Genomic DNA, 20463 nt, shown 5'->3' with positions numbered 1-20463 from the left:
TTAGTTTCGGCATAGCAACTAATCAATATATTGTTGATTAAAATGAATCATAGTTCCAACAAGGTGCTAACCTCCAATGTACATCATTTTTAGGATAAATAGAGGTAAACAAAGATGAAGTTGTCCGATGCCCAGGTGCAAGAAAATATCCAGTATTTGTGTTGATTGTATATTGCATATATGATACAAAATTTTGATTATGGTCACTGCTATTGCATTTCTCCATCTGTAACAAAAAAAGTACATCCAAGGTAAACATGGGGAATGAAGAAGTATCATTTTGACACATAGCTAGTTGGTGATAAAAACTAAATGTTTGATAGTGGTACAAATACAACCTCTGTATTGCAATATATCACAGATTATGTTGGTTATTCCTTGCTTATCTTAACATTACACAAAAAATCCTTCTTTTTAAGAACTAGTGCTTAACCGGAGTTTCAGTTGATACCAAATACACATGTATGAGATATTGACACTCTCTGTCCACTGGTTTGTATTGTAAGACAAAGGTTAAATTTTAACAGATTGTAACACAATAAAATATAACATAACAACCCACTTTAAAGGCATTCTTAACACTTGAAATTATGTTATGTCATAACTTGCATTTTACTGTCATGGGAAATACTACACCCCCATACAAATTACTTGAAACCCCTGGATAAGAAACCATTGCTCCAAGCTATGGGTATTTAAATTGTGGTGCATAATGAAAGTTACCTTAAAAAAAGTTTTAGCACGTGTTGTGGTAAATGCAAAATAATTTATAAAAAATTAACGACGAACTGAGGAGATGCTTATCAGGCATTCAGCCCCAAATTAAAGCAACATATTTAAAAAACAGGTCCATTCTTGAAATGCTGCTGTAATATAGCCTTAATAAAAAGAAAATAACAACAGGTGTGCAGTAAGTGAATCTGGCAGATCCAAGTTAGCCATTACCAAAACAAATTTGAGAACAGTTGGTCTAAGCAGAGACTACTAAGTAGAGACTGAACACTACGTTTTTTGTTAAGATTGGTTCCGCTTGGAATGCACCTGGTAACTTCGCGGCAGTTTCAATGAAAATGCATGGAAAAAAGTTTTGTACTCGGATGTTTTTTGGTATTCGCGTGATTTGTAGCTTTTTTAATTTAGTTTTGGGCGTTGGTACAACTACTAAAATACTTCTGCTAACATATTAGGACAAAACATCAGTCGTCGGTCAGGTATACAGGGCAAAGTATCGTTTGCATGCGACATTTTTACCGCAAAACTTACTGATGTCCAAATCAAGTGCCCAAAATATATACCACATACCAGTATACATATTATTACAGTTTACTGCAATGGGATGACTCAAACAACTAGTCTATACTTTCTTTACCATAGTGACTGTTAAGCATACAAGCTTTGTGATTCAATATAAGTAGGCATAGGATTGGCTTTTTGGAATTGTTAATATTGTTTAAAAAAAATGTTATCGCCTTTCAGTTTATATTGAAACAGTATTTTCTGAAAACTATACACATATAATGAGCCATTCTTGTATACCTGTTTGTCACTACATTTACAACAAGAAAAATCCTTGTTTATTACATTCATTTCCTTGACAAGTGTTTTTCTTTCTTGAAGTTAACACTATAGAAATAACCAAAATTGCTTTGTTGGTAGATGGTTTGAGGCAGTGTTTGGCAACTTGGTATATTTACTTTGTAATTTCTTGTTGCATAAAACAAATGCTGCAATACATATTTTTCAGAGAGCTTTGATGCACAGGAATAGGACCCCTGATATCCATTAAGTTGCATTTGACATAACCACCATTACACAAAGAAAATCCATAAAGAGTTCATGGTGGAAAAACAACATATGGAGTAAAAAATACATGGACCAATAACAACAAAAGACATTATTATGACTAGTATGAATTTTCTGGCACACTTCAGTATTTGTTATGACAAAAAAGTGTCGCAAGCAATCGCTACCTCTGCAAGTATTCCAGAAGTTGTACCAACGCCCAAAACTAAATTAGAAAGGCTATAAATCAGGCGAATACGAAAAAACATCTTCGTACAAAACTTTTTCCCATGCATTTTCATTGAAACTGCCTCAAAGTTACCAGGTGCATTAATTTTTTTAAAAAAAGATTAAGATTGATTTTATATCTGATTTAAATTTTAATAAATCAAGTTTGTTATGTTTAACATTTTTGCAAAGTTATAACTTCATACATTGTCTATTGACAGAGCAATAAGATTATTTGTGTCGTTGGTACGTGCACAGTATTCAGTCTCTACTTAGTAGTCTCTGGTCTAAGCCATGTATCCTTTGCACATTGTTAATTATGACATTAGCGATTTTATAAATTTATAACAATTCCGTTAGCAGTCTGTGGATTGTTTAGCTTTCTACTTTTTACCCTTGCTATGCATGCCACATTGCCATTGTATAACTATATCGATTTTTTGTGTTTCACCTTAAATTATGTTGAATCAGAAAAATGCCTTTCTACCTAATCACATATTGAAATAATACAAGAAACAAGAAAACTGTATGTACCTTTACAAGATTACCAGAAGATGCTGCAATACACATTCCAGACCAAGAGTTCTGTACATTGTAGACGTCAAACAATATCCAATGATAACTACTGTGCATTGATGAGCATCCCATTGAACCATTAAAATATTTTATCAGGTCACCCTTTTCACTGTTACCCAGACAAAAGCTAAACTGCTCTGATATTAGTTCAATAAAAAACTGTCGTTTTCCTAGAAAAATAGGACTAATTTTAGTAATGCAACAGATTTTAAAAGTTCAGCTACATACAAATACTGTAATTGCTATTTGTACAAATTTTTAATCAATTGTTAATCTGATTTGATTTTTAAAATTTTCATTTTGTCACAAACTTTGTGAGAAGTAACAAAAGAACGAAACACCATATATACTTATTTCAAACATAAACTTGCACTAAAAAAGTCTTTCTGAACCATGTTTGTAACCCTGATTTAATTGTTGTTGACAAAATTCAAGTAAAACTTTACCTTTTAGATATTTTAACAAAAAAAAATTCAATAACTATGTTTTATCGTGCCAACATGTATGGGATGTTTACATCACAATTAGGTTTAAAATGTGAACCCACCTGTTAAAGCAGAAAATATTCTATGATAAAGTCAGAAAAAAAAGGACAAAAAATTAGCTGCTAAATATGTTTTTATGTTATATGACAATATGCTGTTTTGGAAATAGGAGGCTGCTTTATTTGGCCAACTCAACAAATACAAAAATTGACACATAATTTTGGACACTTACTTGTACAGGTTGGTGCATTGAAGGACCACAGGCCATTTGACAAGCAGGAAGATGCCTTGTTTCCATTTATAATGTAACCAACATCACAAGAAAAAGTACATGTTTTAAATGGATCAACAAAGCCTGTACATTCAGGGTCTATTTGCATGTTACTTGAAACTGGAAGTGGCGAACATCTTTCTAGTAAACAAGTTTAGCAACATTAACAGAACTAATTATTGCATGATGCAGGGTTTCCTCTTAAGGTTTGCTTAACTAAGCAGGAATATCTTATTCATTTTATGCTGTGTAAATGGCATTTATGTAGAATGTATTCTATGAAATAACATAATGACAACCTATAATTTATTAAATAAAGTTTGTGCCAAATGTTTGTCAAAAATGTGAGAATCCCACTGCAGCACAGGGCAAACTATTACAAATGAATTTGGCAAATCTACATGAATAATAAGGAAACACAAAGTAAGCGGCTTACTCCCACAAAATCCAGGTGTAGAGTTCCATGTTCCAAAATCAGGGTTGCACTGAACAAACCCACTACCAATAACACTGTATGCAGGAGAGCACAACAAATTGCAACCATCATTTCCGAAATGATGTCCAATTGATGAGCAAGTTGATGGACTCCAAACTCCATTTGTCTCATCCAAAACATCACAAAAACCTGTAAATGTATTTTTTTTTCTTAAAAGACTAAAATTTTTCGTTTCCTCAAGGACTGATTATCATCTTGATTGTGTTTCCAATCAATATTTTTTTTGTTTAGTATAATTTCATCTTTTTTTTGTTGTAATTTTTTTACATTTTAAGTAACATGAGCTCATGCAAATTGCAAAATGTGTATTTATGCAGAATTTCAATCAATTATTGTGTAATAAGTGCATCAACACCTGAAACAATTTTTTTGCATTTAGCACTAATTGACATCTTCTTCATTAATGTCATGCAAACAAATCAAAAATTTTGACAAAATTTTTTCACATAAAACCACCTTATATTAACTTGTTAATTAGTTTTATTTTACAAAATATTTGTTACGGCAACTCTTTATTATTTTGAAATTAAATCTGTTAATCCTAGGCATGCAAAGTAAACACAACTTACGCTGGCATGTGGCACTTTCTTGCACCCAATTTCCCGATGATGAAATACATGTCAGCTGACTGACAGTTGGAACAAAACCAAAGTCACATGATATTCTGCAGTTTGAACCACCAGAAGAAACATCAGAATTACAAGTTCCTGTATATCAATTATTAAAACCTCCAAAAATTCTTGGTCCAGGATGCAACAAAAATTCGGTTTGTTGCACTTATTCGGCTGAAGTTATGGTTGATTATTCGGTTTAGACAAAATATGTTGCTAAATATTTAACAAAACAGAAAAATTAAAACACTTACAATGTGTGGTTAATTTTTGATAAAAGTTGCAATACAGTTAAATACATTTAGTGTGAATCAGATTTAAACATTACAGCTATGTTCATAATAACAACTTCCACAAATGTTCATGATATTTGGTTCAGTAAACTTGTTTTAATTTTCAAGACAGACCTCGTCTAAATCGTCCTTGGTTTTTAAAGCTTTTCCAGGGGAAAATATCATATCATTATATTTTGCATAGTTAACTTACTACGTAAATTAACATGAAATGACAAAAGTATTGGATGTGGTGCAGTCTCTGATAAAACCATAGATAGTTTGTGGAGGAACTGAAAAAGCTAGTACTGTCATTTCACCACTAGTTACCACTGGCGTAGAGTACGGGGGTGCCGTGCACCCCCGACCTTTTCTAAATTTACAACGCAATCGCATCGTGTCCTTTCGGTTTTCGCCGGATTAAACCGCAGCAAAAATAAAGGCGCATTTCCTTCTGATAACACTCAAACCGCTTAACACGCGTTTCGTTTGCCTCGTATTCGCGAACAACAATTACGCAACAAACGAAATTACGTTGGTGATGAACGTGCTTACATAGACGACGCTCTAACTTTTATATTATGGCGTACAAACGACCTTCTGACGTTAGTATTTTTTATTCGCCGCATCCCCGTTGATGTGCAAAACTCTACGCCTATGCTAGTTACATCACCATGCAAATGAAAAATCACACACACCATTTATAGTTTGTATTATGCCATTTTCCACATTTTGAGGTTTGCTGCATGTACGGATGCACTCAGGACGATTCTTACTCCAGCTTCCATCTGACATGCAGGTGCTTCACATGAATAAAGAAACATATTGTATCATTTTGAGGGACATTGTGTTGTGTGAATTACACAGTGGCCCTTTTATGATTTTGAAGAGGAACAGCGATAATATATGTACATTGTTTTTGACCAACCTGGTCTGTCAAAAAATGCAATAGAAAGATGTAATAAAAAAGCATAAATTACCACAAACCACGACAACACTGACGTAGAGCTGCTACATTCTGTTTTTTTCTGAATGTTACCATACAATCGCATTTTTTTTAACTTTCATAGGTTGAAGGACGCATATTGGCATTTCTATGAAAATAAGTTTCAGTGGAGGGAAATGCCCACCATGTAGACCTCTGTTACAATGGAATGAGTAGTGAGTACGTCACCGAGCAAACCAGTGATGCATAGGGGGTCAATTTTGCAGTTGAATGAGCCATGCTTGTGCTGTAGTCATGGCGAATTTTAGGGAGAATGGGGCAGTTTTAGTGGGGTATTGGGCTATTTCAATACAGGCTCAAAGTTGCCTGTAACTCTCTTCTTCAACCAATGTGGCATCCAACCACTGCTTTGCAACATTAATGTGAACCATCAAGGGAATAAACTTTTACCACAGGTTTGTTCCAAACATGGCTGATATTATGAAACGTAGTGGCAGGCCTGCATCCCACTTACAGTCCATGAATCTAAGTCTTCTCTTGGTGCAGCCCTCGAAGAGTTCACAGAAAGTCACTGGGCCCCTCCTGCTTTTTTCAGCCATCAGTTGACAAAACAGAAAACAAAGTACAGGGCCTTCAACCCGGAGCTTCTAATGCTGCACCTGGCACTTTTGTTATTTCTGCAAGGCCACAGGCATACTACATTTAAGAAGTCTTCCGAACCATGGTCTGCTTTTCAACAACAATTTTTTTCTGTTTCAGAGTTCACTACTGATATCCAACACATCAGCGGATATACTGTCTTAGATGCACAATCAAGAGCTTTTATTAACACACTATGGGCCCTTTGATTGACCTTGACTATTATTATTTTTCCATGGCCACGTTTCAGGCGCAGTACTTGGTCCGAAGGTTGAAAATGGAAGTAACATAGTAAAACGAGGCACTTCATTGCGCCTGAGCTGCTGATCAGTGGGGCGGTCTAGAAAGGGACGTCAGACTGACATAGCATACTCTGCCCCAAGGATTTCGGCTTTGTTGACGTTGTAAATGTGCAGTTGTGATGGTGATAAGAGTTAGGTCAACGAATGCCGTTATTGTTTTTTACAAAAAATAAACATGATAATCCAGGAATTATCTGAAGCTCATGCAGACACATGAAGATGGTCAGTTTGATCATGGTGTTTTGATCTTGATCATGGTGCACAGTATTATTTGTGCATTGACCATTGAAAGTAGATAGATCTTGTGAATGCTCACATATGAATGAATTTGTGTACTATGTTTTGTTTTGATTCAATAAATAAAATCACAAAGTTTTGCGAGGTTTATCAGGCCTTTGAAAAAAATCAAATATATAGAAAATATGTTACTGTCTTATGCTGGACACAGTTATGATGGAATCTGTAATGTGTAAAACTGTTTTAAACTTCTTTTTTTCACAAAAAGTGGAAATGGGCTGGTTTGGTGGTGTTTGAGAGTATTTCATAATTTTTTTTTAATTCAATGTACAGTGGCACTCTTTTGTGTCTAATTACCAGAAAGATAGAAATTCGAAACGGACATGGAAACATAAGCCATTTTACATCTGTTCGTTCGGGCCGAGTATACGATCGGGCCATGTTTTTGGGCTATGTGTGAAAGTGGTCATGGAAACGTAGTATACACAACACACCAATAAAGTTCAATCATAACGCAGAGATGTTACTGGATTTCACGATTGGCAATTCAGGAAGCATGTTGCTGTGTGATACATCTATGGGAAAAGCTCTTTCTTCCTGGCAAAGGAAGTTGCTCGATGCCATTCGGTTTTTTATACCTTTCCATCCGCACCACAAAGAAAACCTCCTTGTCAGGGTCAAGGTCAAAGGCATTTATTGACAGTAGTCATCGACAAATTCCCTTTAGTGTTACTATGTGTTCAAACCGTCCCAAAAATGACCTGCAAGCCTCTTAACCGAGCTGGTGTATGGCATCCAATAGCAATTGTTCGTTGTCATTGAGAGAGATACTGCAACTACTGATGTTACATCACAAAAACCTTGAAAACAACCAGATGTATTTGTTTGCACAATGTTTATCGACTTCCACTGACCAAGCCATATGATAGCCCATACATGGTTCAGCAAGCATCGGATAAAACCTTTACTTTGGATATGGTAGGTCGTCCACAACATTTTATTAGACTGTCTTATGTCGGCCTATGTAGAATTAACGATGTCAGTTTTGCCCAACGTATAGCCCCCGCCATGGGCGTATCCAGGGGGGGTCCGAGGGGTCTGGACCCCCCCCCCTTTTTGTGAAATATTTTGGTCTTTTTTGGTAACTAAACAAACGCCACTGTATTTTTTGTCAAAATCCGCGTGAAAACCAGAAATTTTCTTTGACGTTGACCTAAAAACCGCATTGTGTTGCATTCGCCATTGTTTCCAAACAGGGAGCATTGTTACCAAACATGTTGCATTGTTACGAAACAAGTGTCATTTTTCGTCAGTTCATGGACAAAACGTCGTTTTTCAGTGGCCACGTTGTAATGACAAGCGGTTTATTTGCGTGATAGTCAATTAGTTTAGTTGTTAAACTTTCCATAGCGTTACACAATTGCGCAAGCCAGAAAGCCACCGTTTATGTGACGATTGGCGCGAACACCGACGTTCGTATTTTGCGATTCTCGCCCACAATAGTTTATACTTAGTTTGTACTTGAAAATCGGGGAATTCCCTAAACAAATTTGGACCCCCCCCTTTAAAAATTCCTGGATACGCCCCTGGCCCCCGCAACATTATCCAGCATGATACTTGCCAGACCACACTGTAGTGTTCGACTGTGTATTAAAGTATGACATTGCCTTCTTCTCATGTTACAGTTGCCGCCTAATAAAGGTGTTTTGTATTGCTTATCCAGCTACTGACTTCATGGAACTCTTTCAATAAAGCAATCGCTTCAAAGAAATGATTATAACATGCGCCCTTAAAGTAACTTACAGACAGATAACAGCAAATTCTACAGTCACAAAAAAAGAAAATTATTTGGCCGCAGAAGCACCATGTCTATTTAGTCAAGTTGAAGATAAATGTGTCCTACCTGATCTCACTACCAACCAGTTCGTAGCCAGGGTCACAAGCAAACTTGCAGCGAATTCCTTCAAATGGATGTTTGCTGCACAATGACGGAGTAACACTTTGGTTTCCATACACAACAATCTCACTACATTTTCCTGACAAAACATTGCTATTCATATAATCGTCTTTGCATGTTTTTGGCATATATTTTTTTATTACACAGGCATTAGAACTACACAATTATGAACCAAAAAGTCTTTAAAAAACACAAATCTATCTGGGCTGGATGTTGCATATTTCTAAGAAAAAGTTTGTTTAAACCTTAATCTACATGGTATCTAAATGGGTGTCTACCATATCCAAAGCTAATGAAAGTATTGCACATGAAGCTTGTATTGCACAACACTATTTGACTTTTATATAAATTTATGACTAAACCTAAACTTAAGTTTGTTTTCATATTAATTTTGAAAAGACCTATTTCACATACACAGAAAATTTACTACATACGGTTACACTGTAGTAACTCATGGTCCCAGTTTCCAGATACATCACACAATAGTTGATATTCAGAACCACCCCCATCAAGAACATAGCCATCAAGACACTGTATTGTACATATGTCACCCTCTACTGGAGACATGTGACAGGATGAAGGGAGAATTATTTGATTTGGTTTTTCAGGAAGCTTTGGACATTGAGCTATAAAATACAAAAAAATAGATTTAGTTTCATTACATGCAGAATCAAAAAAATATTTTTCCGCTTTTTTACACATTTTTTGTAGAAAAGATCCTAAAACATTAGGCCCTACTTGTAAGCATCATATAATAGGATTTTTTGTGGGCGCCATACATGAAAAAGCAATAATGCCAGATAATACTAGTACACCCATTTGATTTTGCCTTTTTGTGAATTTGAAGCACCATTCATCATGCAGTTTTGAATAACAACAATGTTTTCGATTTGCACTTTTTTATCAGATATTGGAATATTAGTTGTCACTTGCCATTAAACGAATCACTTATTTTCTCAAGAAACTAACGAAAGCATGAAATGTGATAACAAAACAATAAAATTAGCACCTGGTAATAAAGTAAGTCAAAAGTGTTTTAGGGAATTGCTATCTTGTTTATCCATGAGTTTATTAAAAGACAACTTAAAGTAAACTGGTCATAAAGTCCTGTTTGCATTATTGTTGACTGTAAATATGATTTAATTCTTTTCAAGAATAAACAATTGCTCAGTTCTGCAAGGGTAGCAGGGAAGAGGTAAATAAATGCAAGGTTTCAAGAAGAAAACCTTGAATTCTGTCTATATTTTTAAGCGCAACTTTAAAAATATGGTGATCACAAAAAACTTTAAATCAGACACAGAGAAAACCCTATGTTTTGCGATAAATTTCAAAACTTCAAAAGCAAGCATCCTCTACCAACATCATTAAACTTCTTGTACTGCTCATACACAACACAACCCTTATTTCCAATTATGAAAAACCAAAACTTGTTTTAATTGCAAAAAAAACAATCTTCCAAACAATGTCACAATGTGGTAACAAGTATTGCATTTTTTTCAGGAGTATAAGGGAGATATGAGCATGATTTTATCTCACACTATTTAAAAAAAATAGAAATATATACAATTTTTATACTTTCATTAGCAGTATGGAGATAATAATATGAAATATGTAAGTTGTAGACAAATGACCACTGACCTATTATTTTTATTAGGTCTCACTTTCTAGAAATTTGCAATTTTATCTATTGCCATTGTTACACAGCATCATCTTTCGCAACAAAAATAATTTAACAAATACACCTAACATTTTCTGAAGAAGATAATTACTTATCAGTGGGATGAATAAACACTGATTTCATCACAACTTCCAAAATTATGCCGCATTTTTTTAAGTTAGATTATAATGATACACGCTTTCACACTTCACAACACTAAACGTTTATTTAAAAAAAAACTACTTTTAACAAACGTATTTAATGTATTTAACGATCAGTTTAATGTATTTAAACATTGTGAGTAACAAACTTTTCACATGAAATCAGTCATACAGTATAAAGCTAATTTAGTGTTCAATAAACTAACCTTTGCAAATTCCATATTCCCCACTCCATTTTCCACTTGGGAGACATTCACGAAAGAGGCTTAAATAGGAAACACCTATATAACAGTATGTCCAATCACAAATACAACAAAAGAAAAAAAATAACCAAATGTTTAGGGGTGTCATGTTAGTGCATTTGATACAATTGACAAAATATATGTAGGATTGTGTCGCTACTCCCTGGTCAGAACTACTACTAAACCAAATGTGACAACCATTTTACACGACACCTTTTTTATTAACAAAATAAGCACTTTTAACATTGCATAAAAATGATAAAACAATTTAGCAATGACTGAAGATGTGGTACAACATACTCGATGTGAGTTTAAATGTGCTACGGCATTATGAACTTTGTTTTAGTGTAAGCTTTTTTTTGTTTAATGTCATGTTGAAAATGCCCATAAATTTTGCTTTATCCAATAAAGAATATATTAAAAAATTATAGTAACAAAAATAACGTATTATTTTAAAGGGGCATTACCTTGGTCATGTAGATACAATTGACTTAATGGGCTGCACTGCATAAAACAAATATCTCCAACAGACATGTTTCTGAAACTACATGATGATGGGTGCATTGACCCCAACTTTGGTGCAGACAAAGGAGGGCAGATAGCTTGAAAAGGAAAACATCTTTGCATTTGTAAATAAACAATTTGGTGTAAAACAATACCTTTAACCAACAAGACACATCACTTGGAATTTAAAATTATTTTAAACATGTAGTGGTCAGGTGGTTGTGACCAACATCACTCATGTATTGATTATATAAACATCACTATATTTTTGGAAGTGCATTGATTTTTGGGAAAACTACTTGCTTAAGTATGTTGATTGCTTCAATTATATAAATAAAATATGTTCATATTTTCTGACACAAATATATTATTAACACAAGCATTCAAGGACTAACCCATATTAAAGTAAAACAAACACTGTTGCACTTACACTGCATGCCATACTTTTGTGGCTGATATACATAACAGCACAAAAAGAGCTATGCAGCACGGTTGAGTTATTAGACAGACCTATTGGCGACAACCGACAATATTACAGCGGCTTAACCTTGTGCTTCATTGGCGGGATGTTAGTTTGCAATCATAAACATCTAGTTTTAACATGAGGGTATTTACTTACAATCCAAACTTGTGATGAAATATCAAAAAAACAAACCACACTATTGAACACAAATTCTTGCACTTAGGTCTTTGTAACTGTTCAGTTCTGGCCAAATATTTTTTTAAATTTAATGACTGTCACATGCACAACTTAAGAATCTTCAAAACTGTTACAGGATATACCCATCTTATAAAACCTGGTCTTAGACACCTACTGTTTCCGTATGCATGTCAAAAATGTCTGTACTGATGTTAATTTGGACCTTTACAAATACTTTTGTCAAGTGGCTTAAAAACACATAATGTATAATAAGTTGTAACCCACCTTTGCAACTTGCCATTTGCCCACTCCACATACCACTAGACATGCAAGAACGTAAACTGGACCCTTCCATCTCAAATCCATCATCACAGGTAGTAGTACATAGTAATCCTAGATATGTTTCTTTTGAATCCATGCATGTAGCAGGCTCTATGGTTCCATAACTGGGTTTATTTAAACCAAGACAAAGACCCTCATCTCCCTCAGTTTGAATACCTGGACAGAAAAAATACCAACTGAGCTTAAATAAGGTAATTTGCTTAAAAAAAATGAAACAAAAAGGATTTGCAAAAAACATATGTGGTAATCAGGTAACAATTGCAATAAGAGGCTTACCAAATCTATTAGGGCCATCACTCAAAGCAGCAAAAACTTGCATATCTAAGCCTCTTAATCCATTTTTAAAAAATCCATATTGCGACAAAATCGTAAGAGTTTGAACGTTTGTGATATTTTCCAGCTTGATTAAAGATATTGAGTTGGAATCAACTTTCATGTCAGGGGCGTCTTTCAATGCTGTCTTCATCTTTAATAAAATTTGATCCACAGGAGGTGTTTGATTGGTTTTGAGAAAAATCTGAAAAATCATTTACCAGCCATTTGTAATGGATTATGTTTACGGTCACAATTACTTTTACACTACTAGAGCAGCCAAGTGCTTACTGTCATTGTTTGATTAAAATAACTAATTAAATAAACAAAGGTTATATGTCATAATATTACTTTCAAAGCATTAATTGATACCAGTAAATCACAATGGTTAAATGCTGTGCAAATAGAATTACAAAAAACATACCACTAAGCATAGTTCGTAAATTTGTGCTTCATTCGCAACAACAAGAGACCCAAAATAATTTTCAGGTGACCTAACTTTGGGTCGCGTAATATTTCACTATACCTTTAACATGAAACAGAACTTACCCAATGCAAAACAATTATGCCATTAAGACCGTCTGTTGAAGTTGATCTTCCCGAAACTACCTCACTATCACCACTCCCTCCAAATTTAAAAGCCAGTGTTAGGACTGTTTTTATATTTAAATCAGCATCTTCATATATCTTTATCAGCTAAAAAAAAGCCATTGATTTAGCAAAATGAATGATAAGTTGCAAATCGGAACCAGGGTATTTTTCGAATACGAAAGTTTGGTTACTATATACTGCTTTATATATGTGCTCATTTCATGGCACTTACTTCATAGATACAATCTTCCAACACATCTAGTCAATATTAAACACTAGGTATAGCTATAGAAAACACATATTATTCATTTCAACATATTTCTATTGATACGGTTATACAAAAATTGTTGCCAAACTTAAAGTGCAAACGACCAAGATATAAACCACATTACAAAGCAAAATAGCTATCTTTTGGTGGAGTCCATTTTCTAATGTTAGACTTGTTATGAGAAATAGGATAAAAAATATAAAGTAATATCACAACAATAAGTAGATTAAATTAAAATTTGCATATTATAACAAAAAAAAATGAAGAAATATTTGACTAATGCAAATTAATTCACTTTCAGCAAAAAACAAGCATCTTTTTTTTTCCTTTTTTGTTGTTTGATTTTTCATTTCTGTTACATGTTTAATCATAACAACTACTTGTAGTTACATTGCAACATAGATCTCACTACCATTCACACATGACGTAACAATAAATTCACTCAATGCTTTTTGGGTAATCTGTGCCTATGGTCATAAACATGTGTTCTGTATGTTCTGTACTGCATGTATGGGTAAATGTTTCTTGCTACTAAATAGTTGACACTAAAATTATGAATTGAAATTTTATTGAGGATGACCTCATACAACTTTCAAAAGAATTGTCAATCTTATCTGGATGATAGGGTGAATATAAAAGTGGCTGTTTTTTACTTTTGCATTTAAAGGCAGGAGCATTAAATTTACAAATGTCTGCATTCACAATAATTTATTTGGTATGAAAGCTAGAAATAATTTTGATGTAACTGGACAAAAAATGATACCACAAAGTAAATCATCCTGCAATAATAGTAGAGAGTTATTTACAAAAAAGACAGTAAGGTTTAACTCCTAAATGTGTTTGTGCCAAATCAAGCCAATTAAGCCAATTATTACACATAGCACTATGAAAAATGAATTGTTCAAAACTGTAATGAATGGATGCACAAACAAGACAATCAGTTACATACTACAGACAGAATGATCATATCTCATGTTCAAAACAATAAAACAAGACAAAAACAACTTCACACTTGCTTTATGCTGTAAGTCAATTAATTTGCACCGTACTGTACCTACAATGAAATACTTGTTATATTAATCATTACAGTTCACCTTGGGTTCAATTTTTTGGCGCAAACTTCTTGCTTTTAAATTCCCGATGTATTTAAGGTCTTTGGTATATTTTAGACTTTTGCCATCAATCGAGAGGACTTTTATTGATGCTTGAAATGAGGGCATGCTGATTTCCGAAAGTGAAAGTTTATTTGTTCCACCAGTTGAAAAAAGGATAACTACACAAAATTTATTTTTACAACTTACAATCTTTTTCTTATTTTTATGCTACAGTAAATTGTTCTAGCCAAAACATCATGTTAGTAGTTTGACCTGATGGTGGTTAAGTAAATACCATTTTTTTGTGAATCTTGGTTGCATAGTGGGCAATACTGCTCAAATGGGTATAACCAGATGAATTTAACCTTCAAATATTTGCTCATGACATAATTATTTTCAACACCTCACAAACAGTAGCAACGCAAAAAAGGCATTTTGGTGAAACAAACAGTTACTTTAACTTCATGTTTCAGTTTTTCCTTTCTAATTTTTTTTACAAACTTTTTCAATTGTTAATATAACTGGCAGTTTAAGTAATTTTTTTACCACTGTTAAAAAAATCGTTTTAAAATAAATCCTGTCATTTTTTTGTATAAACCTGAAAACCCAGAGAAACAACACTGGTTGTGCCTGATTTTGTCTATATACATTTATTTATGTAGTACAACAAAATCCAGGCAGTTTTGGTCAATAACAACAACTAACCTGCAACAATTACCAAAATTACTCCGACTCCAACAGAAGAAATCCAAGGTAAATATTCACGTATTATTTGTCTAAATGATAAATCTAAAAACAAAGCAAAAACACAAGGTAAGTTCCTGTTGGATTCACCCACAAAACCAATGATTTGTTCAATACATTAGATCTTAGACTATCCAGATTTGAATTGTCCAGATTGTCTAAAGATGTTTGTTTTAAGTTGTGTCGTCAGTTAGATATTGATAAAATTTGTCTTAATTAAAAAAAGCTAAGGCATCTTTGTAACCTGAATAACAAAAAAGCAAAAAAAATGCAATGTTTTAAGGCAATAACCATTAAAAAACTAAACACAAAAGTTGATACATTTTGATCAATGAATTTTCATTCTATTCCATCTACCTTTTATTAAAAGACCCAAATATTTTATATTATCAATCCCTTGTTGATGTCCTTTCAATGACAAGAATAATAAACCTTCTAAAAATGCATGCACTTTTCGTTGTTTATTGTTCATAGTTCTGCGTCAGAACTTATTTGAAAGTTTTATACACAACAATTTAAAAACCATTTCACGTAAGCCAAGTAACAAATAGGTCATTCCAACATATTGTGTAAAACACCCTTTTTAAATGCCTATAACTCTAATTTTATACAACATTTATACGGCGGTAAGGTAAGGAAGTGCCAAGGAATTAAAAATATTATCAGATATGCTAAAAAGGAAAACTTTTATATTAAACTTTCATCCAGCAATAACCAATCTTTATTTAATTTTTAGTTGATCAAGTCTTTGATGTAACAAAAGTGTACAAAGATTATTTCTATGCACTTTTTTAATGAATTTTTTTTTAATAATGTTGTTCAACGGTGCACAACTGTTTTAAAGTATGAATTTTAAACACCATTTAGGTTTTCACTGGCACACACTCCATTTTATTTACCTCAAGGTTTATTTTGTCGATGTATTACATGTTATTGTAAGTATCACTAAAAGTTTATTTTTCGGATAATGTGACAAGGAAAAACACACTTCATTGATTATTGGCAACCTGTGCACTGCACACATGTACACACCAGAAATGTCAACAAAAGATAACATGAATGATGGTAGTAACAAACTACAAATATTTGGAATCCAATAGCATAAAAGCTAGAACAGTGCGACTGTCAACAGCTGCACTGATGAGACCTTACAGGTCGAAACAGTGTGTGTAAACCCTGTCTGCAGCTCTCCAATAGCATTTGTTGTTACAAACGGAAAATATACACTTCTCTACACACCATTTTAGTCAGCTGTTATTATGTAATAACCTTTGACAGGAGATTTTGTTTTAATTTTGTTTTTACCTTGTTTTAATTAAATATAAAAAAATCTTTACCTTTCAGAGGCACTTCATCCTCCACAGGTGTTGACAATACAGATGTTTTACTTGGATCGTTGTCCTAAAAACCGAAAAATAACCTTATTTACTTTACCAAGAAGAATTTATAGATCTATATAGAGGTTTGTGATAGGTAACAGTAACATAAAAAGTAATTTTACCATTTTTACCAAACTACAACACAGCACGATAATGCAATAACATCTCTGCCTAAGTGCACACCCAATGAATGCACAAGCAGATTTGAAGTAACTGTACGATGTAATGATAAGCATGTTCATTGAAATCAATAATACACAATATTACACAAGGTTAAACATCCAACATTTTTGGAAACAATGCACATTATAGATTCAACAAAATTGCATGCAGGGGAACTGAAAAAAGATGCCCCCCTCAGGTGAGATAGTCTCTTGAACATTTCGTTGATATATTTTGTTAAATTGTAGGCGACAGTATGTTGTTTGATCACTGCATAAAACTTCAAGGTGGTTTATTTTAAGAACGTTGTGTTAGAGATTGTAGCATACTAAAAAAATGTGACATTTATTTTATAATCCTCTAGCCCGTTGATTTTATCTCGTGCTGTTCAGGTAAGATGGCCCTCTTGTTTGGAAGTTTGCTTTGTGAAGATGCATATCAGTATTTACACTAAAAAAGTTTTGCTTGCGGGGTATGCCCTTCTTGTCCTTTTTCATGAAGAAAGTTGGTGATGCAAGTCAATTTAGGGTTGAATGAGCAGGGACACATGTGCTGTTGCCAGGGTGATTTTCAGCGTGTTTGGTAATTTTTTTGCCCTCTTTTTGCTATTTAGCATTATTTTATCATTAAAAATGCATTAAAATGTTCAAGGGGATTTGGCTAAAAACTTAATCGCTGAAGTACACTTTTTATTTATCATTTCATGTTGGGCCTGCCTCTTGTTTATGCAGGTCAAAAGTTGCAGGATAGTTGCTTTAAGCGCCTCCAGGGGACATTTCGATTTTTCCCCCTGGTCAAACATTATTTTAGCTAAAAAGGCTGCAAAAAATGTAAGTTGGATTTGTGAAATATGAATCATAAAAACCCCAAACACTTTCTATGCAATGGCGAAAAAACTGTCACAGGAAAGTTACTTTAGTTGCCCCCTGGGACTGTTTCCACTATCCTAAAAAACATAAGATCCTGCTGGAGGCTCCTCAGATCCTTGCTGTGTTTTATCCAATGCAGCTAATTTCAATTTCCCCTCTTTGAATAGTACTAAAGGACCTTCATGGGTCTCAAGCCTCAGGAATAGTTTTAGAGAAAAAGGCAAATGTTATGGGGCATGAAGAGTAGTTGAATTATTTGTGAAGCCCTACCAAATTTAACCCAAATATATTTCTAATCTATAATAAATGTTAAAGAATACATAACTACAGCTGAATCAATTCAATTTTATGTTAGATGTTTTCAATTGTTTTGTAGTTTATTAATGTTGTTTCAGGTTAAGTACTGCAGTGCACGAAGAGCTTCATGTATCAATGTAGTTACTACTATGTGTTAGTATTAAAAAAGTTCTCGATTTTTTTTTGTGTTCCACAAAAACTATTTTTTTAAATATATCCATCCTTTCATGCAGAATGTAATTCAGAATAGGCTATATTACATTTCAAAGGGGATGGCTATATTGTGACATCATAATTTGGTACATCAGGTACCACGATAAATCTGAATTTCAATGCATGAGGTGAATCAGCCAAAAGGGCGGCCTTAATTATGAACACACAAGATGAACTGATAAATAGTAGCCAGTTGAAAAAAACAAAATGAATTCTGAAACTAGGTCATTCCTTTTTTGTGCATCATGATAAGGAGTTTTTGTGCACTGATGAGACCTTTTTTAGGTCGAAACAGTGGCCATCTGTCTGCAGCTTATACACAAATAATAATTTTCAACCAAACATAATTAACGGAATTAAGTCCAGATAAGGATCAAGATTCAACCTGTGTAGTTTCTGCAAATGTTGGGATTCCAGCCGCCTGTTTGTTTATCAGGTGTCGCTGTTTTCTGTTGGTGACTTGCAAAGTCTAACACTTTTCACAAGACCCAGATATCAAGAATGATGGAAACACTTTGTATTTAGGTCCAACATTTGATTCTAACATGTTGAATGTTATGAATGCAACCCCTGACAGTGGGTTTTAGGTTAGGCAAAATAATCTTCAAATGTTATGAATGCAACATGTTATGTGGTGCGGTTTCAGTCAGACACACATATTAGCCTACATAAATTTTTGGGAAAAAATCAAGGCATTGCCCCTGCTGCCTTACCTTAGTCCATTAATGCAAGATGGACCTTTTACCAAGTTTGAAAATGAGGTAGTATTTCCAAACCAATGCACGTAATTGAAACTTTTGATCCGCTTCATGCAATTGGATTTTACAGAAAAATTAATTGTCAAAGTGTCCTATCTTTATGGTTTAAATACAAGGCCCATCTCTCCTCGCGCAATATTATTTTTTTAACTTTGAAGAATATTAGGTCCCTATATAAGTCACAAGACCCAACGATTATTGGGAAACAAGCGGATCAGTCGGCAGGTGCATTGTTGCAGAGAACCTTGAAAACAGAATTACTTTCATTTTATTGCAATCTCCATTGCTGGAGGTAATGGGGGTCTGTATAACAGAAATATAAGCACTCCAAGACAGGTTTTAAATTTTGCAAAAATTAATCTTTTGATGATAAAAACTTGCCTCAATTTCTTCACCCTTATGGTCTTCTAACTCAACGTTCACATCATCCATTGCAATATTAACTTCATTGCTGTCCATTACTGTATAGTTTTTGATGTGTCAATGTATATTATGGTTTCTCTGTCAATGCATACACCAACTTGGCAGCTAACAAAAAATACTAAGCTATACCTGTGGGAGAAAACAAGATTATTAGCTTACTATTGCAAATTATAAATGCTATTTAGTTTTGATACAATGAGAGTAGATTGTTTTTATACAATGACTTAAAGTTACCTCAGATCTAATAGTTGAATGTAACAAAACAATTTTAATGATAAAGATATTGTCAATACTTGGTGCTGATTCATGTTAATTGTATGAAGACTGCATTATCCAATTCTACACACCGTCTATAATCATTGCCAATGACTACAAAACTTTTAAAACATCCATTTGCATTTGTAGTGACATTTGTTCAGTGACAATGTCATTTGTCAAGCCAGTTTGTATCTTTGACAGCTTCGTTCCAAATTTTGTCACTTGCATAATTAAGTGTGACATAAAATGCTAAAGTCTGCTAGTCCATAAGACTTGGCAGAACAGAAGTGAGTCAAGGCAAAGAAAACTGCCAATAGCTGCTGTTGTGTGTGTGGCCAAATGTTGCCAGATGCTATGTGTACTTTGTGAAGTTGTAAAGTCTTGTTGTACGTTTGTTAATTACGAACTAAACTGATAGATTGACCTTGAGTTTGATAGTAGTCATATTTTACCAGGAGTTATATATACAGTACTGTTTTTTTGAACATGTTTTAACTGACGTCGCTGCACATTTTCCACATAAACATACCTACAAATTCCTGGGAAAACAATTATATTATTATTTCAGAATCACCATAATCTATTCAATGTCAGCGCATCCCAACATACTACAGGCCTACCACAGGAATAGCGGTCTTAAATTTTGGATTGGTAGTAGAAATAACTCTACAAATTTGTCCATTTTTTATACCTAATTTTACATGCAATAATTATAAGTTTTGATATGTACAATGCTTTTAGTAGCAT

At 33.8% G+C, this 20463-nt stretch overlaps 1 protein-coding gene across 1 annotated transcript in view; it reads right to left on the bottom strand.

Annotated features, from left to right (window-relative positions):
* Positions 1 to 19494, bottom strand: part of LOC145887741 (sushi, von Willebrand factor type A, EGF and pentraxin domain-containing protein 1-like) — a 33846-nt gene extending 14352 nt beyond the window's left edge. Inside the window, exons 1-17 of the mRNA XM_082978950.1 lie at positions 19417 to 19494; positions 16695 to 16758; positions 15319 to 15402; positions 14614 to 14792; positions 13210 to 13356; positions 12625 to 12865; positions 12292 to 12504; positions 11330 to 11464; positions 10827 to 10901; positions 9237 to 9428; positions 8749 to 8881; positions 5420 to 5523; positions 4408 to 4545; positions 3779 to 3967; positions 3304 to 3483; positions 2545 to 2756; positions 72 to 226 (exon numbers count right to left, since the gene is read on the bottom strand). Of these exons, the coding sequence (XP_082835076.1) occupies positions 72 to 226; positions 2545 to 2756; positions 3304 to 3483; positions 3779 to 3967; positions 4408 to 4545; positions 5420 to 5523; positions 8749 to 8881; positions 9237 to 9428; positions 10827 to 10901; positions 11330 to 11464; positions 12292 to 12504; positions 12625 to 12865; positions 13210 to 13356; positions 14614 to 14792; positions 15319 to 15402; positions 16695 to 16758; positions 19417 to 19494 (2519 nt within the window). The remainder of the gene's footprint in view (positions 1 to 71; positions 227 to 2544; positions 2757 to 3303; positions 3484 to 3778; positions 3968 to 4407; positions 4546 to 5419; positions 5524 to 8748; positions 8882 to 9236; positions 9429 to 10826; positions 10902 to 11329; positions 11465 to 12291; positions 12505 to 12624; positions 12866 to 13209; positions 13357 to 14613; positions 14793 to 15318; positions 15403 to 16694; positions 16759 to 19416) is intronic.
* Between the last annotated feature and the right edge of the window lie 969 nt (positions 19495 to 20463).

The sequence above is a fragment of the Ascidia mentula genome, chromosome 1 (assembly GCF_947561715.1).
Source record: "Ascidia mentula chromosome 1, kaAscMent1.1, whole genome shotgun sequence".
Taxonomy (NCBI): domain Eukaryota; kingdom Metazoa; phylum Chordata; class Ascidiacea; order Phlebobranchia; family Ascidiidae; genus Ascidia; species Ascidia mentula.
Note: the sequence above shows the minus strand (reverse complement) of the source record. Positions and strands in the feature narration are given on the sequence as shown.